The sequence below is a fragment of the Staurois parvus genome, unplaced genomic scaffold (assembly GCF_062004578.1).
Source record: "Staurois parvus isolate SC_StPar_1 unplaced genomic scaffold, SC_StPar_1.0 ptg000154l, whole genome shotgun sequence".
In the NCBI taxonomy this organism is placed as follows: Eukaryota; Metazoa; Chordata; class Amphibia; order Anura; family Ranidae; genus Staurois; species Staurois parvus.
In genome coordinates this window covers 26,092,454-26,118,450 of record NW_028317950.1, presented here as the reverse complement: position 1 = coordinate 26,118,450, position 25,997 = coordinate 26,092,454, and the positions used below count along the sequence as shown (strand labels likewise).

The window sequence follows — 25,997 nt, the reverse complement described above, 5'->3', positions numbered from 1 at the left end:
ACAGGTTCCCATTGAGCCCACTGATAAGGTACTGGTCATGTACAACAAAAGTGTTCTGAAACCCATGGGAACATGCAAGCTAAAATTAAGAAATCCACGTAACAGAAAGAGCTACAGAGTGGAGTTTACTGTGTTGCAGGAGGACGATCACATTCCTTTGCTGGGAGTTAAAGCAGTTCAGGCTATGGACTTAATAAAGGTGCAATCCCATAACATCATGGCTCTGGAAGTTTCTGACAATACTCAAATTCCTACACAAAAGGCAGAATACATTTTGGATTTTCACCACATAAAAACAGAGTATGCTGATTTATTTGAAGGTGATGGGTGCCTGGAAGGTAAATACAAACTAGAAATTGATCACACAATACAGCCTACCAGACTGCCTACAAGAAGAGTACCTGTAGCCTTAATGCAACCGCTTAAAGAGGAACTGCAGGATTTGCACAGCAGAGGTATGATAGCACCAGTACAGGAAAGCACAGACTGGATAAGCAGTTTGGTGATAGTGAAAAAACCATCAGGCAAGTTAAGAATATGCATTGATCCTAAGCCACTGAACAAGGCCCTTAAAAGAAATCACTATCCAATGCCAACAATAGAAGATATTCTACCAGATCTATCAAAGGCTAAAATATTTTCGGTATGTGATGTGAAAAATGGGTTCTGGCACGTGGAACTGGATAAAGAATCAAGTTTATTAACAGCATTTTCTTCCCCATTTGGACGCTATAAGTGGCTTAGAATGCCAACGGGAGTAAGCCCAGCTCCAGAAGTGTTCCAACAAAAATTGATGCAAGCTTTGGAAGGACTGTCTGGAGTAAAAATAATAGCAGACGATATACTAATAGTGGGGGAAGGTGATGATCTAGAATCCGCAACAAAGGATCACGATAAAAAGATGATACAATTCTTAGACAGATGTAGAAAAAAACAAATCAAACTGAACCTGGAAAAATTCAAACTAAAAATGACAGAAGTACCATATATTGGACATCTTCTTAACTCAAATAGTGTTAAAGTCGATCCAGAGAAGGTGAGGGCGATACAGGACATGCCGACACCTACAGATATACGTGGAGTACAACGATTCCTGGGCATGGTGAATTATCTTTCCAAATTTTGCAAGCATTTATCAGACATGTGTGAGCCACTGAGACAGCTAACTCACAAAGACGTACTCTGGGAATGGACAGAAAGCCGTGAAACTGCTTTTCAGTCAGTGAAAAATGCTATTGCAGAAGCAGCAACGCTAAAATATTTTGATCCAGATCAAGCAGTGGTAGTACAATGTGATGCCTCAGAAACCGGCCTTGGAGCCACACTAATGCAGGATAAACAGCCAATCACATATGCAAGCAGAGCGTTAACTAACAGAGCAAGGATATGCTCAAATCGAGAAGGAACTACTAGCGGTAGTATTTGGGTTAGAGAAATTTCACCAGTACACCTACGGTCGACAAGTGGTGGTGCATTCAGATCACAAGCCTTTAGAAAGTATTACAAAGAAGCCACTACTGAATGCCCTAAAAAGACTGCAGCGTATGCTGTTAAGGCTTCAGAAATATGATTTTAACATTTGTTACTGTCCAGGGAAGGATTTACTGATTGCAGATGCCCTAAGCAGAGCTTACTTACCCATCACAAATGAAGAAGAAAAAGACATTGAAAGCATCAATATGTGTGAATATCTGTCTGTCTCAAAAGACAGACTGAAACAAATACAGACCTGCACAGCGTAAGATAAAACTCTACAGATCCTATCGACTGTCATCTTGAAGGGATGGCCAAAACACAAGCAGTATGCTCCAATGGAGGTTTCTCCATTTTTTCACATAAGAGATGAACTCTCTGTGCAGTATGGAATCATCTTTAAAGGAGAAAGAGCTGTCATACCACAATCACTTAGAAGAGACATTATAGAAAGATTGCACTCGACTCACTTAGGTGTAGAAGGATGTCTACGTTGTGCACGAGAATATGTTTATTGGCCTGGAATGAATGACCACATAAAAAACTTTATAGCACAGTGTGAAATATGTGCATCGTGCAATGATAAGCAACCGAAAGAGACATTGCAACCACATACAATTCCAAACAGACCATGGTCAAAAGTAGGAACAGATCTGTTCACGTGGAACGACAAGGAATATCTGGTAACTGTGGACTATTTTTCCAACTTCTGGGAGATAGACTACTTACAGGACACAAGGGCCAAAACAGTAATTAAAAAAACTCAAGGCCCATTTTGCCAGATATGGCATTCCGGATATTGTGTTCTCTGACAACGCCGCTCAATTTACATCGGAAGAATTCAAAAAATTCAGGGAGAGGTGGGAATTTGAGCACCAGACATCATCTCCTGGATATCCGCAGAGTAATGGTAAAGCCGAGTCAGCAGTAAAAACAGCCAAAAGACTCATGCAAAAGGCAAAACAGGCAGGTACAGAGATATACCTGTCTATACTGGACCACAGAAACACACCCACACAAGGCCTAGACACCAGTCCAGCACAGCGGCTTATGAGTAGACGTACAAGGACTCTCCTACCAACTGCAGGTCAACTACTAAAGCCAAAGCTTGTGGGCAATGTTAAAGCCAAACTAACGAAGAATCAAGATAGGCAAGCTTTCTATTATAATAAATCTGCAAAAGATCTGCCTGTTCTCCAGAGCAATGACAATGTACGGATTCAGCCAATAGGGAAATATGACAAACACTGGAAAAAAGCGAAGGTTGTACAGAAATTGGGACCACGGTCCTATGAAATTATAACAGAGGAAGGAAGAAGATGGAGGAGAAATCGGAGACATCTGAGAAAAACACAAGAAGGAGATGATACAGGGCCCTGGGAACAGTATCTGGACACTCAAAGCGATGAGACTATGAATACCAGCAACAAAGAAACAGGAACTGCTGAGGAGCATAGGGAGGTCTCTAGGCAGAGAGAGACAGTCCCAGAAAATAGACTGCCAGAATCAGAAGAAACCTCATATGTTACGCGAGCTGGCAGAACAATCAGAAAGCCGGCTCACCTCAAGGATTATATCTAATTTATAGCTATGTTCTACTTCACCATTTTGTGTTTGTTATATTTCATTGTTCTTTTATTTAAAAGAGAAAGGATGTAGCAATATGTTATATGCTGTGTATGGCCTCTAGGGGTCTCACTACTTAGATACTGGTACAACTGTGTTATTGCCTCTCTTGGGTTGTAGTTCTAAGGCAGACACATGGATAATGGCAGCTAGAAGCACCTAATAAAATGTCTCCTGTTAACTACAGTGTGTGAGCATCTGAGCAGGATCCACTAACAGAACAACCCTCAAGAAGTGTAATCTAAGGTCCCTAACTCACATTCATACATACACATACTAGGGCCATTTTACACAGGAGCCAATTGACCTACCAGCCTGTCTTTGGAGTGTGGGAGGAAACCGGTGTACACGGAGGAAACCTACACAGGCTCTGGGAGAAAATGCAAACTCAATATGGCCAGTTGTATGCAGCAGCGAAGTATCCTGACCGTGGAAATACACTAACAATTGACGTTCTACAACATCATGAGTTAGACTGTTGCAGTGCATTTCCCTAGGTGCGCAATTTTATTTGTTAACATGTTTTGTGTTAAGGCAGCCCATTTATTTTATTAGCACACTGCAACACAGGATTCAGTGGACTGCTACAATTTTTCACACCACACCACAACACACAGTGAGTTCACATCATACACATGTAATGCACTGACTAGGTGCAATGGAATGGCATTTAAAATGAATGGCTCTGAAAAAATGTGCATTGCATTCAGGGGTGTCTTTACCACAAGGCAAACAAGGCATTTGTCTAGGGCGGCAGTTCTCAGGGGGGCAGCACTGCCCCTTGGAAGAAGGGATGCACACGGCATGGGGACCTGGTGTGTTCCGAGAGAGGCTGCGGGTTTCATGATGGTGTATTCACAGCCCAACTCTTGTTCCAGGGGATGTCTGGAGCTGTTAAGGTGAGTGTCTTTCTCTCCCCATGGGGGATGGTGGCTGGTGTATGGGGGGGCAGTGATAGTGGAAGGCTCTCTCGGGTGGGAGGCAGGGGTGTTTTTGGTTAATGTCAGCATCTCTCTGTGGGGGGTGCCAATTTTTTTGTTGCCTAGGGCAGCACAAAACATAAATACACCACTGATTGCATTGAGGCACAGGAACACATTTGGATGGATTTACTAAAGACAAATAGACTGTTTGCTTTGCAAGCGCATTTTCTCTAGAGCTTACTATATGAGGCGAAGCTTTACTTTGAAAAGAATACCCAATTACATGCAAGAAAATGCTTGTGAGTGACATCATCGCGGCCTGGACCTTCAAGCAGTCGAAGACATGGAACCCGGAAGGAAGATGGGGCTAAGATGGAAGCGCCCAGGACCTGCTCCAGGATCGATCAGAGCTCAGCGCTAGAGGGCTCAGTTTGACAGGTAAGTCTGTCATAATATGCGAATATGCGATGCATACTAGTACATTATGGCATACCCTAAAAAGAAGAATGGAAAGTGGACTTTAATATCACTTTAAGCCTAGTACACACGATGAGAATATTGGACGAATGATCGTCCGGTGTTTTTGCATGCTAGTCTCATATCGAAAATGAAAACTAGAGTTACGAAAATCCTCGTACAACAGAATGCAACTTCCCATGATGATGTATTGTATCGTATTGTAATGTATTCTTTCATTTATGAGCATGTGTGGTCTTGGTCAATTTTTTACAGATGAATACTGTACTGAATAAACAAAAATCGTTTGACCTGTTATCGTACGAGAAAACGTTTTGTGTTTGTCCCTTCGGATAATTTTACATGAACTGTCATGATCAGCTTTCAAAAGCTGTGTACGTACAATCAAATTATCAGACATTCACTCCGAAAGTGGTACTTTTCGTTTGATTTTCTCATTGCGAGTACTAGGCATTAGCTCTTGAGCAACTGCACTTGCAAAGTACATAGTCTATTTGCTTTTAGCATATCCACCCCAAGTAGAGGTTTACTGGTCGTCTCGCATCTCAAAGTCGGGGTTTTAGCTCAGCAATTTTTATCGGTGACGCTGGCTAACTGCTGTACCATCATTTTAATATTGAACACATAAAAGGATATGTAGAGTCTCCCTCCAGTCTCTGTTTTGATGCAAGCATGTAAAATTCACTTAAAACATCACAGTTTAAACACTGTAATAAAAACTTAAAATATGGGCTCCCTGAAAATACTCTATTATATCCCTTTAAAGAAACGGTGTAATTGCGTTTAATTCATGACTATAGCGCAGCAGAGAAACACTGATGGCACGTGCTCAAGTTTCATCTCTGGCACATATACTCAGCATCCCATAATGCACAGCATTCACACCCCTCTTTGAAGTGATATTAAAGGCTACATTTTTATATAGAAATAAAAAGGAGTATTCACCACTTACCTTCTCTGTGCAACAGTATTGAACAAAGCGGTCCCTTACCTCTTCATTTTGGAAGTCCTCCATTGGCACTGTCTGCTCCTTCTTCCTCAGAGTGCCCCCTTAACAAGTCGTACGCTATGGGGGCATCCAAAGACACACACAGTGCTAGTAAGCCACTTCCCTGCTTCCTCCTCACAGTAGTTTCTCTGACAGCATCAGGAGCCTGTGGCTTCCACTGCTTTCAGTGTCTTCTGTGAAGTGAGAGGAGCAATGCTGCAGCCAGGACAGTGCTGGATAAAGAGAGGAGGCAGGTAAGTGTTTAGGGATGAAGGATGGGGAACAGTTAGAGGGGAGATTTGCAGTTTGACTTTAGAACCACCTTAACCTTTAGAGTGCTGTGTGCCCAGACATCTATCAAGGGTGACTATAGGTATTGTTACACACCTAATAATTACACTTGTCTGTTTATTTTACAGGATGATACTGAACCCTACTTTATTGGCATCTTCTGTTTTGAAGCCGGGATCAAAATCATTGCCCTGGGGTTTGTGTTTCATAAAGGCTCGTACCTACGGAACGGGTGGAATGTCATGGATTTTGTGGTTGTTCTTACTGGGTAGGTGAAAACTCTTATGCTGTTTACAGATTAATTGATTGGAAGGACTTACCAAACACAAGTACAATGAGGGTGGGTGTCCAACGCATGTTGATACACATTACAATGCGCACACACACACATTATACATATATATTGTCAAAAATGTCACTGTACTCAAAAAAATTCTTGTTTTTTACTCATTATTTGCTCTTAAAATATACATTAAAGGGGACTACATTTTTGCATTCACACCTCCATAGTAAACCTACTTCATTTATGATAAGTGGCATTACAAAGAATACATTTTATCAGTCCAACTTGCAATTCAACAAAAGTTGCAATTTTCAATGTGCTTTCCATCCCACTTAATAACTGTAAAAGCAAGCAACGATATACAAAGTCTAATAGATCAGAAAACCTGAAAATAAATAGGATGTGAACATCGATGGAAGTAGAGGCAAACACAAAAACAGATAAAGGGCAAAATCTTTGTTTAACCCATGTAAAAGAGAGGTCAACGTGTTGGTCCACCATACCTCTCTTTTCATGAGGGAAAAAATCCTTTCACCTTCTCTCCTATCTTTGGGTTCATCATCCAAAACAATGAAACCAAAATCAGTCTTCAAATGCCCTTGCTCAGTGAAATGCTTTGATACAGGCAGGGAGACCTGTTGTTTCTGTATCCAATGTCTACACCAGCCTCTTTTCAATCAGGCTGTCCAGGCAACCTGAAGTTCCTTGGCAAAATGCCTAAAAATTGTATACAAGCCAGCGGGTGGATCAAGTCTACCTTTTAGTTACACTAAGCCATGAGCTTTCATTTTGCACCCTTACTACCTTCTGTCTGCTGGTGTCCTAAACCCAATGACATCACAGGTTGATACGGAGGATGTTGGGCGCACAGCATCCTTGATTGCCCCACTCCTGCCCTTCTCCACCAACACTGGGGGCACATTAGCTGAATGAGAGAGAGAAACTGAGGGAGAAGAGAAACTTGGAAATTCTGGTCAATACAAGTGTGCAAAGGTGTATTTGCTTTGGAAAAAATAAATCACCTCTAATGTTAGGTGTCCTATGTGTGTGGATGTTGCTGCGTTCTATAAAACTATTAATTCATTTTTTTACATTTTAGAATGGCGTGACTTAGGATTGTGAATACATTTAAAGGGTGCTTTTGGTTGTTTCCCTAACATCAATAACCTTTTCATAAACCAATACCAAAACTCATATACACAAAATAATGTCCATCTCAAGTCCCATGCAAAAAATAAAAAAATAAAATAAATATAAAATATAAAGTCCCAAAAAAACTTATAAAGTTATAAATTGTGATATTCCTCACTTCTTCAATCTTCCAAAATGTGATAATGTCCAAATCTTCCTTTTAATCCAAACAGTACCCCTTAGACTTTGTGCCACATGTAATTGCCTTCACTGGGGATGTGTCATCCTTAACAGTAGTTGGTAAAACAGCTTCCTCGCACAATGACGGGCATCGAGATCCCCGTTCCTCACAGAATAAATGGGAGCAGACTCAGTGGCATAATACAAATATTAACAAAATTTATTAGCACAGCTTACATAATAAAAATTGCCGTCCATCCTCGCTGGTCTCCGTGCTCAACTGAGACCTTCTCCAAAATGGCCGCTCTGCACCTTCCGGCCTAGCGTCTGACGTCAGACGCTAGGCCAGAAGGTGCAGAGCGGCCATTTTGGAGAAGGTCTCAGTTGAGCACGGAGACCAGCGAGGATGGACGGCAATTTTTATTATGTAAGCTGTGCTAATAAATTTTGTTAATATTTGTATTACGCCACTGAGTCTGCTCCCATTTATTCTGTGAGGAACGGGGATCTCGATGCCCGTCATTGTGCGAGGAAGCTGTTTTACCAACTACTGTTAAGGATGACACATCCCCAGTGAAGGCAATTACATGTGGCACAAAGTCTAAGGGGTACTGTTTGGATTAAAAGGAAGATTTGGACATTATCACATTTTGGAAGATTGAAGAAGTGAGGAATATCACAATTTATAACTTTATAAGTTTTTTTGGGACTTTATATTTTATATTTATTTTATTTTTTTATTTTTTGCATGGGACTTGAGATGGACATTATTTTGTGTATATGAGGTTTGGTATTGGTTTATGAAAAGGTTATTGGTTTTTGCACTTTCAAGGGTGAAAGGTTTGACTTTTCATGTGGGTAATTGATGAGTTTTAATTCAATATTGTTTCCCTAACATATCAGCTTGCATGGGCATAATAAAGCACAGATGGGAAAGGACGACTGGAAAATATAGCGTTGTTTAATATGATTCGCTCCCATCATGAATTGCTCAAAAACTTTACTTTTCAACATTAAAGGACATTCTGTACATGTTAAAAACAGGGAGGGACCCACTTGTCTATGGCCTAAAATTTAATGTGTAACATTAAGTTGGAGTTTTAAACTTAGTGTGCCAATCCATCCATCAAGCTGTGATTTCTTCTAAAAGCCTGCATTGGTACAATTGGTAAATTCCCGTATCGGCTTAAGCCTGAATCTACCTGTGTTTCTTAATTACAGAAAAAAAGGTTTTGCTATGTGGAGGGTATTGAAATGAGAAGGAGATTCTACTGAGTCTAACCTCATCTAAATGGTTTTGTTCAACCTCTAAAAGGTCTTTAGGGCATCCCCTATCTTGAAATTTATATATGCTCCCATCCAAGCTACCCTTGAAATTATCTTTAATGCTGACAATCACTTTAACTCAAAAATTGACTCCGAACCATCAAATGGAATATATGAGGAGGTGGAAGACCAAAAACCAAAGCCGCAAAAGCCTGTTCCTGTATGTGGTTTTCATGTAAGTATCAGTGTGTATTCATCTTTTGTATATACCAGTGTGTCTAGGAAAGGTACCTGTGTCCCATCCACAGTGATACTAAATTTGATAGAGGTACTGAGTAAATACAAAACACTGTGATGCTCATATAAGGATCCAGTGTCTCCCTATTATAGCACAAAAATGTCATCTAGCACCACTAGGCTAGGGAATGTTTTAAATATAAAGAATCAGAAAAAGTGAAAGTGTTCTGAAAATGATTTGTGAATGACAGATCACTATTAGATCCCATGGCAGTGAAAATAGAAGAAAGTTATTGGCAAGAATCAAATTCAGTAATTCTCTAAACAAAGACAGTTGTGCTACAGTGCATTTCACGCTGGTAATCCGTTTCAAATTAAACTCCACTCCCTCCTGGTGACCAATGGAGGTGTAGACACTTGTAACATCCCAAGTTACCATAACTATATCATTGTCACCTCTGAGAAAGATTGCAATTATTCTAGGAAATTATTGGTGTCCCTAATGTAAGCTCTGGTGTTTAATTCCAACAGAACCATTGTCTTATCTAAGAAAGATGCATTAGAGACAAAAATAGAATTATTGACTGATTCTATGGGCCATCCCAGAGGTGACACAGGATCCTCATAAATCTTGTGCTAAATGTATATTACAGAAACAGTAGTTTTTTGGGTTTTTTTTTACAATGCTGTAATGTTGCTCAGTTGTATGCAGGGGTGTTCATGGATAATTTTGAAAACACTTTCATTTTTCCTAAATTTTGATTTTTGAAACAGTGATTAACCAGGTGGTGCTGTATTAGTGACATTTTACCACTATGGCAGACCAAAACTGGATTTCTGCACAAGTTTCATGACGCTTTGAAGTCACAAAAGTACCTCTATCAAATTCAATGTTAATGAGACACAAGTACCTTTCCATAATGAGAGTGGCATATATTGGCAAAGGATGAACGTGAACTGATATTCACACAAAATCCAAATGTAGGAACCAGCTTTTAAGGTTTGAAATTCTCCTTAAGTGTTCCAATCTGTGATACGGAGTCGGTTTTTGAGGGTTAAAAAAAATCATCATCGATAAAGATCATTTAGAAGGAAAATTGGATGAGATCATGTATGGATCTCAAGAGGCGATACACTAAAAAGATTGTTGAGGCTGAAAGAACACATTTAGATTAGGATGGACATTTTATCAGTAACACAAAAGGTGAAGCCTAGTACAACTCCCTTTTCATCTCAATATCATTCTCATAGCAAAAAGTTTTTTTTCTGTTAAAAAACAAAACTGGTAGATTATGGCTCAAGCAGCTATTGGATATATAAGTTGGACTGTTGCAGGCGTTTGGTAGAAATGATGGCTTGAGGGACTTGTTGATAAACTCGGAATCTCAAACTAGATGTTAAACATTCATTTTAGGCACTAGATGAGTGGGTTCTCAAGTCTGATATGTACAGTTTACGTTCCTTAATTTTGAAAGGTACAGCTTTCATGCATCTAACAATGAGTGAATTATCATATTTAACAACACTATAATTGTCCGTCTCCTTTGTCATTTACGTCTTAATGTGCCTGTACAAGGTGATATACAGTATGTAGGGAAAACAACCCAAAAATATTAAGTACAGGGTGACACAGAATAGACATTCAATATTGAAAAGACAGGTCTCCATGCCTGTATCAAAACCTTTCATTGACCAAGGGCATTTGGAGACTGTTTTGGGCTTCATAATTTTGGATGATGTACCAAAAAATTCTAGAATAGGTGATAGGATTATCTCCCTCGAGAAAAGAATCATCAGGTTTGCCCCTTTTCATCCACACAAATTATAGATTTAGACCTTATCTGTTTATGTAGTTGCTTTGACTTACATTGATGTTAATATTGAAGGTAATACCTACTGTTTACTTTCAGATTTTTGGATCTATTGGACTTTGTATATAGTTGCCTGTTTATATAGTTATTTAGGTACAAATGGGATTGAAAGTACAGAGGCATTGTGACATGTGATATGTTGTGTTGCAAGTTGGTTTGCTAGAATGTATCTTTTGGTATGTCACTTGCCATAAATGAAGTAGGATTACTATGAGGTTGGTGTCCATGTGTGTTCACAATGACATAGTGCCTTTTTATATTGTGTATATTACCATGTTTTGGTATTATCATAAACTACTGACAAAGGCAGTCACTCCTGCAACCCATTGTGTTTGTACTAAGAGCAAAAATCTGTTGGGGTGCAGTGATGTTTTGGACAATAATAACGGCAAGGTAGAGCTGCCTATCTACTCTACCCAGCCCATGGTGGATCCTATGCACATGTGCACCTCACCCATTTGTCTTTTATTTCTGTATATCTGTGGGATTTATACAGAATATATGCATAATGTCTGTAATGGGATTAATATTGTGCAAAGAGTTTTTTAATGTGTACAGCATGAAGCCCATATAATTCCGCACTGGGTGTCATGGCTGTATGGATTCTTTTGTATTTAGGTTCATCTTGTCTGCGATAAACTCTCATTATCTAGGCCAAGACACACATTTTCATATATTCATATTTATAATTACGTGGGTTTCTTGTCTAGTGGCTCTGCACATGCCCGCCCTGCTTGTGAAGAAGTTTCCAGGAATAAATAAAAAGTTTCGAATTAGTTTTAAAAGAAATCCGTTATGCCTGGCACACACAATGAGAAAATTGGACAAAAAACATTTGGAACGATCATCTGATAATATATTCATTAGTACACAGCTTTCAAGAGCTGATCACAACAGTTTGTGCGAGAATATTCGAAGGAACAAGCATGAAAAATGTTCTGTTAAGATAACAGAACAAACGATTTTTGTGCAATTAGTATAGTATTTGTACAAAATAAATTGAGCGACCAAGACTGCGCATGCTCGGAAACTAAAGAATACATTACAATACATTACATCATTGTGGGAAGTTGTATTCTGTTTTAGGAGAATTTTTTGCAACTTTAGTAACCTATTCGTTTTTGATATGAGACTAGCATGCAAAAAAAAATGCGGACGATCATGCATCCTATATTCTCATTGTGTGTACTAGTTTTTAGTATGGAATCTGCCTACTGTCATTGCTGACATCAGTCGCCCATGTCCTTTTTTTCATTATTTGGTGGGTCACCTACCCATCACACGCATGCAGTGAGTTTAGTGTCAGGACACTTGCACATTGCTTGCTGTAGGTCACTGACTCACCAAGTAATGAAGAAAGGATAAGAATGATTGCTCCGGAACTGGCACCTTGTAACTGAAGCCGTAATAGGCTATGTGACTCCTATGGGACTTGGCACTCTCAGGCTATATGGTTCTTTATGGAGGTACCAATACTATTTGGCAAATACAGCTGGATACAGTTAAAATGTTTATAGTTTGGGAACCCCTGTAGAGCGGTTATAAAAGCAATTTGTATTCTATATCAGTAGAATAATTACCTTTTTTATAAATGAGGTGGCAGGTGGCCCCTTAATAGTTTTGCTGCAGGGCCCTTTCATACATGGGTATGACCCTGATGACAACCAACCAACCCCTTTCCAAGTCAGTCTCCTCTCTGGAAACTTTCAAACCCCGTTAGGAATGCCATACTCTATGCAACTGGCTGCCTGTGATTTGACCTGTGCACTGTCTTCTGGGAAAGGCAGCTAACCAATTATTGTAGCGGATTCCGGAAAATCATGTCTTCAGCCTGGGTACTGTTGCCACGGCTACAAGAGAGAAAATTAGATTTTTTTGGAAGATATAGAACATCGGCTGGCTGCTGGTTGAAATGGAAATGTCATTAATGGATTACAAAATTGCAGGTTTGGCAGTTATATATGTTATCAATATATTAAAGGAAACTGTATTTTCCCTTTAAGATCCTAAATGTGTACCCGATATTGCTTTAAATGTAACTATTACACAATAATGGGTAATCTGGCAAGAATAGACCTCTGTGGTCCACATCAACCAGGCGTCCATTGTACTGTTTATTGAATACTAGAGCCACATTGCTGCTTGTATGCCGACCTTTACCGCTTATAATCAGATATCCCCTCTAATCCTTCAATTCTGCCTGCTCGTGCCACAGCCCTTTTTTGCCAACAGCAAAAAAATGCACTTAATTATACATGACCCTCTTTAAATGTTAAACACAAGAGTACAGCGCAAATCAGAACAGAAACCAAGGGACCGCCGTCTGTGTGAGGTTTCACTTAACACTTGCTGGGCTGGGCTGCAAGGCAGCGGAATGTCGTGAGGGATCTGTTTCAGTAATAACTCCAACACTGCTTGTATTGTGGAGATCTTTTTATGCCGGATCTTCATAGATCTTTAATTTTGTTGTTTTTACTCTCAATTGTATGATCAGAATTGTTTCAGTTACTGGTAATTGATTGACAGTCACAGCTCAAACTTCCTCTTTTGTGCTCTTTCGGACAGGCAGTAATGCTTACCACCCTGTAAAAAATGATTCACAATGGATTGCTTTTCAGAGGGCGGTATAACAGCTGCTGGCAGGTATTCATCAGGTGCTTTGGAAACACAGGATTTCCCAGCAACACTTACCAGCCAGCCTGCAAAACAACCAATTTGGCCCTGTCTAACAGTTTGCTTTAAAAACGCAAACTGTTAGGGCCAAAATGTTTGTGATGTGCATTGCCCTTCCATGTGCACCTTACTGCTAAGGCTAGTTATAGGTTGGGATGGTTGCCATTTTTTTGTAGTGTGGATGCAGGAACGCACTGGATGCCTTTGCTGTCACTCTGCTATAGCTGGGCACAGGGGCGGACTGACAACTCAATGGGCCCCCGGGCAATAGGGGATCATGGGGCCCCTGTGTCTTGCCCAAACTCAAAAAAAGCCTATGAAAAAGGTACCAGGGGCATCTCATGGGGCCCCCTACTGAGCCCGGGCCCTCAGTCAGTGCCCAAGTTTCCAAATGGTCAGTCCGCCCCTGGCTGGGCATCACGTGCCCGTGTACCTTTTTTTAAGAAGGGATGGGCTTCTCCAAGCACACCTGCCCTTAACCTAACCATTTATACATGTGCTCCTACTATGGAGGCTTTGGAAATTTTAATTAGGTCCACAGTATACAGAGAACCCTTGATGCGGGACTGTGGCTTATGCATGTATTTGCAAATGTGTGCAGACAAAACCCTCTGTTTTTAACACAAACTATTAGACATGGCCATATTGGTTGTTTTGCAGGCTGGCTGGTAAGTATTGCTGGGAAATCCTTTGTTTGTGATGTGCATTGCCCTTCCATGTGCACCTTATGATAAGGCTGGTTATAGCTTGGGCCGGTTGTTTTTTGTGTAGTTCATCGGGTGCTACTGCTGTCTTCTGACGCCTTTTTTTTTTTTTTTCTATTGCTGAATGTCAATTTTACCATGCAGGATTGCTCCGCAACTGCAAGCCAAGCATTTTTCTCTCTGTTAAGGTGTGGCCCCATTAATCTCAATGGATGAGTTTGAATTGCTAAAGCCGCAAAGCATCATGGCCATAGCATGGGTACAGCCTTGTCTAGCTGTAATATTAGAATTCTGGTGGGTGGTGCCTTTAAGGAGCAAATACCCCTTTACCCCTTAGATGCCTTTTTTTTATTTTTACTTGGCTTATAGACCACTATAAAAATGGACTTTTTCACTTATTAAGTGTGATGTTTTAAATTATTGCATTTGTTATTTTTAAAGAAAACTTGTGATTTGCCAGTACAGAGCAAAGCAGCATGGCGACCCCAACAGCTGCTCATAGTTGCCTTCCATTTACTTCTCTGCTCTTCTAGTTGCCCAAAGAGGTAAAAGTGACACACTTGGTACATCCGGGTATGGGGAAGCCTCTGACTCACTGCCTTTCCTTCCATATGATTGACCAGTCAGGCACATGGGGAAAAGGGGGTGTGTGGAATGCTTTCAGCCCTGTGTAAACATTAGTGTTTGTAAATATTCTAAATGAATTAGTGTAGCGCTTAATTATAAATAAAACAAAACCGTTAATAATAAAATATATAATAATAATAAATGTGACTCGTGCTGTGATCTTCTCAGTGCTCTTATACCACTATTAGCACTTAAAACAAATGAAACAAAAACCCTAAATAGTATAATACTAATAATAATATTTGTGACAAGTGCTGTGATCTTCTCTTATACCACTAAATGACACTCAATTAGAAATGAGATCATCAATCAAAAAATATATTTGGTGATAGTGTCACTTCAAACAATAAATAAATAAATAAATAACGGGTGACGGTGCCACTTCAACTTCATTCAATGTCCAATATTCCTATTGTCATCCATCTATTCAAAGTGTTCTTTATAACCATGCATAGTGTATGTAGATAGTGCCACTCGTGAACCAACACACTTCTATCCACTTCGGCTGCAATGCCTGCTCACCTCCTTCCTGCGACCCCAAGGGGCCCACAAGCCTTTAGGATCACCCTGGATCCTCAAGATTCCTGGTTTTGGCGCCTTCCTGATATTCCTCCTATCAGGCCTCCTCCACTCCTTCACTGCTATGCCTCCCAGGTTCCTCACCAACGGTTGTCTGCACGCTCTCTCTCACAAAGATAGTGAGTGAAAAAACAGATCCTCCATTGTGTAGTATTTCCAATCAGTAGGGTTTATTCATAAGTAGCAACAAAAAGTGACTTACATACGGTTGTTCAGTCTTAGTGAGTCCCTCTCTGGGTAAACTGCAACCTCTGATAGTAACTTCCTGATAACCAGGAAAATGGCGTCCCACACCGGAAGTGCGACACTCCGGATACCGGAAGTAGCGTCTACGTTTTGCCTACGCGTTACGTCACGTACCTCGTGACTTCTTCTGGGCCCAGAAGAAGTCACGAGGTACGTGACGTAACGCGTAGGCAAAACATAGACGCTACTTCCGGTATCCGGAGTGTCGCACTTCTGGTGTGGGACGCCATTTTCCTGGTTATCAGGAAGTTACTATCAGAGGTTGCAGTTTACCCAGAGAGGGACGCACTAAGACTGAACAACCGTATGTAAGTCACTTTTTGTTGCTACTTATGAATAAACCCTACTGATTGGAAATACTACACAATGGAGGATCTGTTTTTTCACTCACTATCTTTGTGAGAGAGAGCGTGCAGACAACCGTTGGTGAGGAACCTGGGAGGCATAGCAGTGAAGGAGTGGAGGAGGCCTGATAGGAGGAATATCAGGAAGGCGCCAAAACCAGGAATCTTGAGGATCCAGGGTGATCCTAAAGGCTTGTGGGCCCCTTGGGGTCGCAGGAAGGAGGTGAGCAGGCATTGCAGCCGAAGTGGATAGAAGTGTGTTGGTTCACGAGTGGCACTATCTACATACACTATGCATGGTTATAAAGAACACTTTGAATAGATGGATGACAATAGGAATATTGGACATTGAATGAAGTTGAAGTGGCACCGTCACCCGTTATTTATTTATTTATTTATTGTTTGAAGTGACACTATCACCAAATATATTTTTTGATTGATGATCTCATTTCTAATTGAGTGTCATTTAGTGGTATAAGAGAAGATCACAGCACTTGTCACAAATATTATTATTAGTATTATACTATTTAGGGTTTTTGTTTCATTTGTTTTAAGTGCTAATAGTGGTATAAGAGCACTGAGAAGATCACAGCACGAGTCACATTTATTATTATTATATATTTTATTATTAACGGTTTTGTTTTATTTATAATTAAGCGCTACACTAATTCATTTAGAATATTTACACTGATTAGGTTATTGGTTTGAGTGTCAGCAGCTTATTTATTAGGAGGGGGGTTATCCATAGAAGCGCAGGAGGATTTTTAATCATTAGTGTTTGTAACCTTAGAAATAGCAAAAAAACAAAACCTTTTTTTGTCTCTATAATGGGTTCCTACAAGCGTGTTAATATGACTATTTTATTTGTGCTTGCAATGCTTCTGTATTACCTGGTTGATCCTCTTCTTAGTAGTAAACTGACCACACTAAGCATGGAAGTTGATCCATGCCAGCACGGTCAGTTTATGTCTCTTGTCTGATAGATACAGGCACGCTGTGCAAGCACACAGCATGGCTGTAACTTCCATGGTCAGTGTAGAACCACTCCACCGCCCATCCCTCCTCCTTTGATTGATGGCAGCTTCCCCAGGCAGCTGATGCTCCTCCTCCAAATGATATGCATGCCCCGTACTGTACACACCTAACCTCGGGTAACCATATATATATATAATTTTTTTTTTTTTTAAATGTGTATGTGATTATTGAACTCCACAACTACTTTAGGAATGAAATTTAGGTAATGTAGGTATGTATGTGCCATACCTGTGGGATCCCCGTGGAAGCTGGAAATCACTGTAGTAGGCTCCATTCTTGTGTTCCATGCCGAGCAGCTTACTGAACACAGGAGGTTGCTCACTTGGCACATCCCACCTCTCTACCTCTCAGATCAGAAAACGCTGGCATTCATTGAAAAGACGCAAACTGTTCCCTAAATAGCGCCCATGCTGAGTGAGTAACCTACTGTGCTTTTAATGGAGTAGGGAAGCTGCTCAGCACAAGAGTAAAAGCTAGTGGAGAGCATTGGAGTAGTGGTGCCAAGTACAGCGATCTCCAGCTATCATGGTGATCCCACAGGTATGGCACATACTTATATTGGTCCAAAATGGCCATACCTGAACTTCAGCTTTAACGTGCTCCAAGTTGCTTGATTTCTCCACTCCTATGGACAAGCACAGTATCAGGATAGAGAAGGATGGTAAATGTAAGTACCTATAGGGGCTCCTACTATAAAACTTCTGTTCTTTTACCCAAGATGCTGGACATGGGCTAAGCACAGGTTCACTTAAGTAGAAGGCCCCTTTCACACTGATTGTCCGATCAGGTCCGCCTGTCAGTTTTTCAGGCAGACCCGATTGGACCATCCATAGTTCTCTATGGAGCGGTGGGTGTCAACGGTCGTGTATCTGCTGACATCCGCCTGCATCTGATCCGAGCCTGTACGTAAAAACAGACTGATAGGGATCCATTCTCCATCCATCAGATCGGATGACATCCGGATGGGTGGATAGGCGGTCCATTTCTATCTGACCACCCCATAGAAAACAGCAGGCTGTGTCTGTGTGCACTCAGCGGAGCAGACAGAGAGCTGTCATCTGCTTGCCCAGCCGGGATCAGCGGAGAGTTCCACTGACAGATCCACCCATCTGAAAGGGGCATAAAGGAAAAACAGGGGTAAAAAGAATCTTACAATTCAATCAATCATTATATATTGTGCTCAAATCTATATGGCCCATTGTGTTAGGCTGAGTCCTGACTGTCTGATACTCCCACCCCCCATGGAAGTTTTTTATTTTTATTTTTTTTTCTTCTAGCATCAATGTATATTTGTTATTACTGTGAAGATAAAATCAGAAAAAAACATGTCCTGTGTATTGGGTGGTGAGATGAGCTCTTTTTATGTGGCATTTAAAGTAGAAGTGAAGTTCTGCTGAACAGTTTTTAACTGGCATGTACTTCGGGTCTGTCACAGTATATATTTGGAAATATGCTTCATGTAACAAGATCCACGCCAGTCTACACTATTAACATTATATACCGTCTATCACTAGCGTGGGATGCTGTACAGAGAACAGAGCCTGCAGCACATTTTTAAAAAGAGCAAGGAACAATGTGTTGGTGGATTTGGTATGTTACAATGTAGCAGAATTGTCATAAGAAATTGTAGCAATGAAGAACATGAGCTATCATCACCTTTCTGACATTTTCCTTACAGAGAACATGTCAGGAATGGGCATTTTCAAGGATATGGAGTTGTTCTCTAAGTTCAGCCTTACCTCTTTGGGTTTGCTGTGTGTGCTGCTATTTACTTTGCTACTCTCCCAGTTATAGCAGATATGTCAGTCCATTGTCACACTTTAGGGCTCCCATGGAGGCCGACCCTGTCTTCTGCTTGTGGTCCGGGCTGATAACAGGTACAGTACATACTCCAGGCTCCTTGAGGAGATTAAACCTGTCAAATAACAAAGCATTTAGAATATTTCAAGTAATCCTGACAGCAACTTTGTTGTGTTAGTTTTGGAGTTTCTGTTATTAGTGGAGGAGACAGGACAGCCTCTATGGCCTTATAGTCTGACACTCCACTTAACACTGCTGCTCTGTTAGGAAAAAAATAAAACAAAAATAAAAAATGGTAAGGTAAGAGGTAAGCCTACGTCAGCCTTTCTCAACCAGGGTTCTGTGGAACCCTAGGATTCCTCCAGAGGCTGCTAGGAGTTCCAGGGGTTCTTCATCCTTTCTCCCCCTTTCATCTTCTTTCTCTGGCTAGTAGCTGGACACAGGCCAGGCTGCATGCTTTATAACAAAACCAAAAAACTATTTTAGTGCACTCAAAATATTTGTGACTACAAAAATGTAAATGAAAGAACTTGTGAAATGTAAACAAAAATCAAGCCCATCAGAAAAAAAAACATAAGTTGATTAAACCACAAATCCTTAGCCTAGGTCAGGGCCAGGGGTGGACTGACCATTTGGAAACTCGGGCACTGCCCAGGGTCAGTAGGGGGACCCATGAGATGTCCCTGGTACACTTTTTTCTCTTTTTCATAAGCTTTTTTGAGTTTGGGCAAGGACTCCATGATCCCCTATTGCCCAGGGGCCCCATGAGTTGTCAGTCCACCCCTGGTCAGGGCTCAAAAGCTACTAGCCAGGCCTTAAGAGTTACTCGCCGCAAGTTGCCCCACCCAACCCCTACCCTTCACCACCCCTAATTCTGCCCTGAAACATGCCCTCACAAATTATCTCATGAAATGACACTGTTAAATGTTTTATGCAGAATAAAGCTAAAACAAATATTAACAACAACTTTAACAATTTTAACATAAAGCAATGTAAACATAAAAGGAAAATAAGTGCTTTACATCAATCGGGACACCAATTCTGAGGCACTATTAATCTTAGTGATACCAAAGCTGAGGCACTATTCCTCCCACTGATACCAATGATGGGGCATTATTCCTCCCACTAACACCAATGATGGGGCACTATTCCTCCCACTGACACCAATGATGGGGCACTATTCCTCCCACTGATACCAATGATGGGGCACTATTCCTCCCACTGATACCAATGATGGGGCACTATTCCTCCCACTGATACCAATGATGGGGCACTATTCCTCCCACTGATACTAATGATGGGGCACTATTCCTCCCACTGACACCAATGATGGGACACTATTCCTCCCACTGATACCAATGATGGGGCACTATTCCTCCCACTGATACCAATGATGGGGCACTATTCCTCCCACTGATACCAATGATGGGGCACTATTCCTCCCACTGACTCCAACAATGGGCACTATTCCTCCCGCTGACACAAATGATGGGGCACAATTCATCCCACTGACACCAATGATGGGGCACTATTCCTTCCACTGACATCAGTAAGGGGCACTATTGCTCCCACTGACACCAATGATGGGGCAATATTCCTTCCACTGACACCAAGCATGGGGCACTATTCCTCCCACTGCAAGTGTATAATCCAAACGCACACATTCCTGCATTAAAAAAGGCTGTGTGTATAAGTGGGTACTGCAGTGACCATCTGCTGGAACTGAACAAAATCAGCAAGGAAAAAATGTCACCAGCACACCGAGGATCACCAATATGGATCCAAAGGTTTTAATAAACCATCACATAGTTTACAGCAAGGCAACGTTTCGGAGTCTCGCAGTACCCCTTCATCAGGTCACATGCCTGATGAAGGGGTCCTGCGAGACTCCGAAACGTTGCCTTGCTGTAATTATGTGATGGTTTATTAAAACCTTTGGACCAATATTGGTGATCCTCGGTGTGCTGGTGACATTTTTCCGCACTACTCCTCCCACTGACACCAAGCATGGGGCACTATTCCTCCCACTGACACCAAGCATGGGGCACTATTCCTCCCACTGACACCAAGTATGGGGCACTATTCCTCCCACTGACACCAAGCATGGGGCACTATTCCTTCCACTGACACCAAATATGGGCACTATTCCTCCCACTGACTCCAATGATGGGGCGCTATTCCTCCCACTGACACTACGAATGGGGCACTATTCCTCCCACTGACACTACGCATGGGGCACTATTCCTTCTACTGACACCAATGATGGGGCACTATTTCTTCTACTGACACCAATGATGGGGCACTATCCCTTCCACTGACACCAATGAGGGGTACTGTTCCTCCCACTGACAGCAAGCATGGGTCACTATTCCTCCCACTGACACCAAGCATGGGGCACTATTCCTTCCACTGACACCAAATTGTCCCTTTTACTGATACCAATGACAGGGTATAATTCCTCCCACAAATGCTGAGTTATTCTTTTCACTAAAATCAAAGTTAAGGTACTACTACTCCCAATGAAAATCGTGAGGTTGTATGTGGTTTTGCGCATGTGCCCGACATCACCATAGCAACATCTGACGCCAGAGCAGCAGTAGGATACGGACAGCTAGATGAGCCATGGGATACTAGCAATAGGGGAGGCGGGAGAACCTCATACAGTACAGTTGATAGGTAAAAGAAAAGGGAGTGAGAGAAGGTGCAGGAGCGATCTGTAATGGGAAAGGAGTAGCCAACAATAACACTCACGCTCACGTTATTTCCACTTGCCAAATGCTAGCAGGCGAGTGGAAATTTTGAAGCCTGGTCTAGGCATTGGTCTTGCTACCTTCAGTGCTGCTCTTCACAAGATTGTGGTAATCTACAAATAACAAACAAGCAAACAAAAAGAGCGCACACTAAGTGCAGTAATATTAAACCACATTAAAGCTTTTATCTCTACTGCAGTTAATGTGTGCTCTTCTTTGTTTGAACACTTTACTAACAGAAGGCCACGTGTGGCTCGAAATGCCCCTTGCCCTTTTTGTGAAAAATATTCCACAACATATGGAGGTGCAGACTTTCCAAAAAATGACAGTCCACAGTCACTTTTGCCCACATTGGAGATCAAAGGATTCTGCCATAGCAGTGCCCATTCATGATTGCCAGCCTGTTCTTTAGGAAAGCATGGTGTCTTACTTAGATGGTGGTCCCAAAAACATCACTCAGTCTGCTATCATGTGACTTCCTCAAAGCCCATAATGGCTAGTGGCTACATGAAGAAACAGAGGGGCAAAAGGCTTGTTATGCAGCTTGGGTGGTAGTACAGTTGTGTTCAAAATAATAGCAGTGTGTTGAAAAAAGTGAATAAAGCTCAAAATCCTTCTAATAGCTTTTATTTCCGTACACACAAATGCATTGGGAACACTACACATTCTATTTCAAATCAAAACATGAAGAAAAATATATCAAATTTGTGTTGTTCCTCTAAAAAAAAATTGAAGAAAAGTGAATATTAGACTGTTCAAAAAAATAGCAGTGTTTGTATTCCTCTTTACAAACTCAAACATTCACTATATAAACTGAAAAATGTTTGAAGATTTTGCTTTCCTTTGAATCACTTAATGAATATTTAGCTGTATAAGCACTGTTTCTGAGAACTGCTGTACATCTGTGTTGCATGGAGTCAACCAACTTCTGGCACCTGTGAACAGGTATTCCAGCCCAGGATGATTGGACTACATTCCACAGTTCTCTCTATTTCTTGGTTTTGCCTCAGAAACTGCATTTTTTATGTCACCCCACAAGTTTTCTATTGGATTAAGATCCGGGGATTGGGCTGGCCACTCCATAACGTCAATCTTGTTGGTCTGGAACCAAGATGCTGCACGTTTACTGGTGTGTTTGGGGTCATTGTCTTGTTGGAACACCCATTTCAAGGGCATTTCCTCTTCAGCATAAGGCAGCATGACCTCTTCAAGTATTCTGATGTATTCAAACTGATCCATGATCCCTGGTATGCGATAAATAGGCCCAACACCGTAGTATGAGAAACATCCCCATATCATTATGCTTGACCAACCATGCTTCACTGTCTTCACAGTGTACTGTGGCTTGAATTCAGTGTTTGGGGGTCATCTGATAAACTGTCTCCGGCCACTAGACCCAAAAAGAACAATCTTACTTATATCAGTCCACAGAATGTTGCGCCATTTCTCTTTAGGCCAGTCAATGTGCTCTTTGGCAAATTGTAACCTCTTCAGCACATGTCTTTTTTTCAACAGTGGGACTTTGCGGGGGCTTCTTGCAGATAGCTTGGCTTCACATAGGCGTCTTCTAATTGTAACAGTACTCACAGGGAACTTTACACCTTCTTTGATCTTCCCGGAGCTGATTGTTGGCTGAGTCCTTGCCATTTTGGCTATTCTTCTATCCATTCGAATGGTAGTTTTTCGCTTTCTTCCACGTCTTTCAGGTTTTGGTTGCCATTTTAAGCAATTGTGATCATTTTAGCTGACCAGCCTATCATTTTCTGCACTTCTTTATATGTTTTTCCCTCTCCAATCAACTTTTTAAACAAGGCACGCTGTTCTTCTGAACAATGTCTGGAATGACCCATTTTCCTCTGAATTTCAGAGAGAAATGCACTGTAAGCAGCATGTACAACATTTGCTGCCTTCTTTCCTTAAATAAGGGCAATAATTGCCACCTGTTTTTTAAAGAATGAATGACCTCACTAATAGAACTCCACACTGCTATTATTTTGAACATGCCCCTTTCAATGAGTGATTCAATTACACAGAATCAGCAGCATGCATGTCATGACTGTTGGGTATGTTGGATTTCTATTACTCTACTACACCTGCTAGTAAATAATTTGCCATGTAGAAATATAATTTCTACCAAAAACAGTGATTGATCAGGTCAGTGATGTCTGACTGCTATTATTTTGAACATAACTGTATAATTTAGTGGGAAGAATGGTGGAGAATGATTAGATGAACCCCAGTAGGGGGTACTGACGAGGGCCCATGAGAAGTCAACTCTAGAACTGCAGACTGTGTTTTCATACTTTTCATCTTAATCAACAGCACCCAAAATTCCCCTGGTGACTTTCCTGCAGTAGCCCAGATTTGCGGTGGCTGTTTTTGAATTCTGGGATTTGCAGTCCTCCAGCAGACACACCAGCCATGCCATATAAACACAGAATTCAGGTCAGTGTAAATATAACTGAGTAATCTGCAGTTTTATAATTCTGATTACGTGACTAGAGACTGCAAATACATATTCTGGAGGGAAAGCAGCAGATGAAATGCGTGGGCTTCTATAAAGGGACCTGGTAGCTGAGAAAAGACCTTTCATGAGCCTGCATCTCTGCTCGCAGTGCTAGCCACTCTCTGGAAATGACGCCATGAAATATGTATAGTTATTTCTTCAATAGAATGTTTTTCTCTTCCCTTTATCACTGCATGCTTTTATTCGCAGGTAGATTAACCCTATACTCCTCACTCCACCTCTTAAGCGTACATGATTAGAAATTTCCTCCTAGCATCATGGGTACTTGTGAAAATCAGATATGGGTAGCAAATTAGAGATGTAGAACATTGCAAAGCTAGGAGTGCTGCAGTACCGTACATATGCCTGTTGAAGAAGAACATATAATGGCTTCTCCATGATCCCTGTGATCAATGCCCTCATACAAATTCTATTAATGAACTTTCTTTTTACAGAGAGTAGAAACTGATCAGCTTATTCATCTAGGTATTTGTAGGTAGTTTCATGAATGCCCACCAAAGGTTTTTTGTTAAGGTTGTTGGCGGGGCAAACTCACCCCGACACGTGTGGCCCAGTGGTGTATTTAGGTTTTGTGCAGCCCTAGGCAACACAAAAATCGTCTGCCCCAATGGACACTAACCAACAGCACCCCCCCTTCCCCCTCCTGCAGAGAGAGTCTGACACTGACCAACAACACCCCTGTCCCCCACTCGGGAGAGCCTTTCACTACCCCTCCGGCAATAGAGAGAAACTCCTCTTCAAAGCTCCAGATATCCCTGGGAATGGGAACAGGCTCTACATACACCATCAAGCAGCCCACAGCCTTTCTTGGATCCCACTTGTTTCCCATGGCACGCGTGCCCCTTCTTTCATCCCTTCTTCTGAGGGGAGGTGCTGCCCTCCTGAAAAATGCCGCCCTAGGCAAGTGCCTTGTTTGCCTTGTGGTAAATATGCCCCTGGTGTGGCCTCCTCTCTCACTAATGCCTAGGACAAGGCGGGGCCGTGTTCATGTGAACTCAGCATTAAAACGGCATCCTGTGCTTAGAAGTGAGCCATATGCCTGGTGCAGTGGTATCTTATTTGAGGCCCTGTACTGCAAAGCACTCTGTCCCATGATACCACGCACCTTGCCTCTTGGAATGCAGCATTTAGAAGAGAACAGCGCTGAGCTTGTGTCCCATTTCCATCAGCCTAGGTTTTCTATCACCTATCACCTAACTCCCAGTGATAGAGTAGAGGTCCTGCCATGGGACAAGCGTGGACCTCTTGCATGCATGGCTTAACTTCTTATCTCCTCCCATACCTGCGGCTATCTCCTCCCGTACTTCCTATACAGAGAACCTAGGTCTATACAGTGTACTGTCATTCTGCTGTCTGGATGCCATATCATTCCCTTAGTTTTGGTTGCTCTTCATAACTACATGGCTTCCACTTCACCCACTTGTGTGTGTGTGTGTGTGTATCAGACCCTGTTCTTTTGGATACGCAATATACCACCATGCACCCCTTTGTAGTAACTTCAGACCAGGCATGAAACAATAATCTTTACTGAATGTCTAGGCAGGACAATCCAGACCATACCTTCTAGGAAAGCAGAGTCCATTAGCAACAGTCCATAGTAGCTGGTTCCAGGAAGACCACATGCTTGAGCAGGACTACATGGCACTACAGTCCTTCCTTTGTAATCCAATGCACAGACTCCCAGGTTTCAGCCCTCCCCTTGTATTTACATGGCTTACAACAGGGGGCAGGACCCATGAAAACCTGGGAAAAATCTGAGACACAGTTCTGCATAGCTAGAAAAAACATAGACACAATACATAAAACATCATTTTGACGTGGATGGCGATGATTAGGCTTTATATCACCAAGGAGAAAAATCCAAATGATAAATTTCAATGAATTGAAATGCATAATTTGAATCTTCTTCAGGGGGAAGGTGAGATGCCATAAACAGTATTCTATAGAATACTGTTTATGGCATCTC

General features: G+C 41.5%; 1 protein-coding gene across 5 annotated transcripts in view; it reads left to right on the top strand.

Moving 5' to 3' along the window:
* Positions 1-25,997, top strand: part of CACNA1B (calcium voltage-gated channel subunit alpha1 B) — a 378,141-nt gene that overhangs the window by 45,120 nt on the left and 307,024 nt on the right. For all 5 annotated transcript variants that reach the window (XM_089675295.1, XM_089675298.1, XM_089675296.1 and 2 more), the window contains exon 3: positions 5,907-6,046. In XM_089675295.1, coding sequence (XP_089531421.1) covers positions 5,907-6,046 — 140 coding nt within the window. The remainder of the gene's footprint in view (positions 1-5,906; positions 6,047-25,997) is intronic.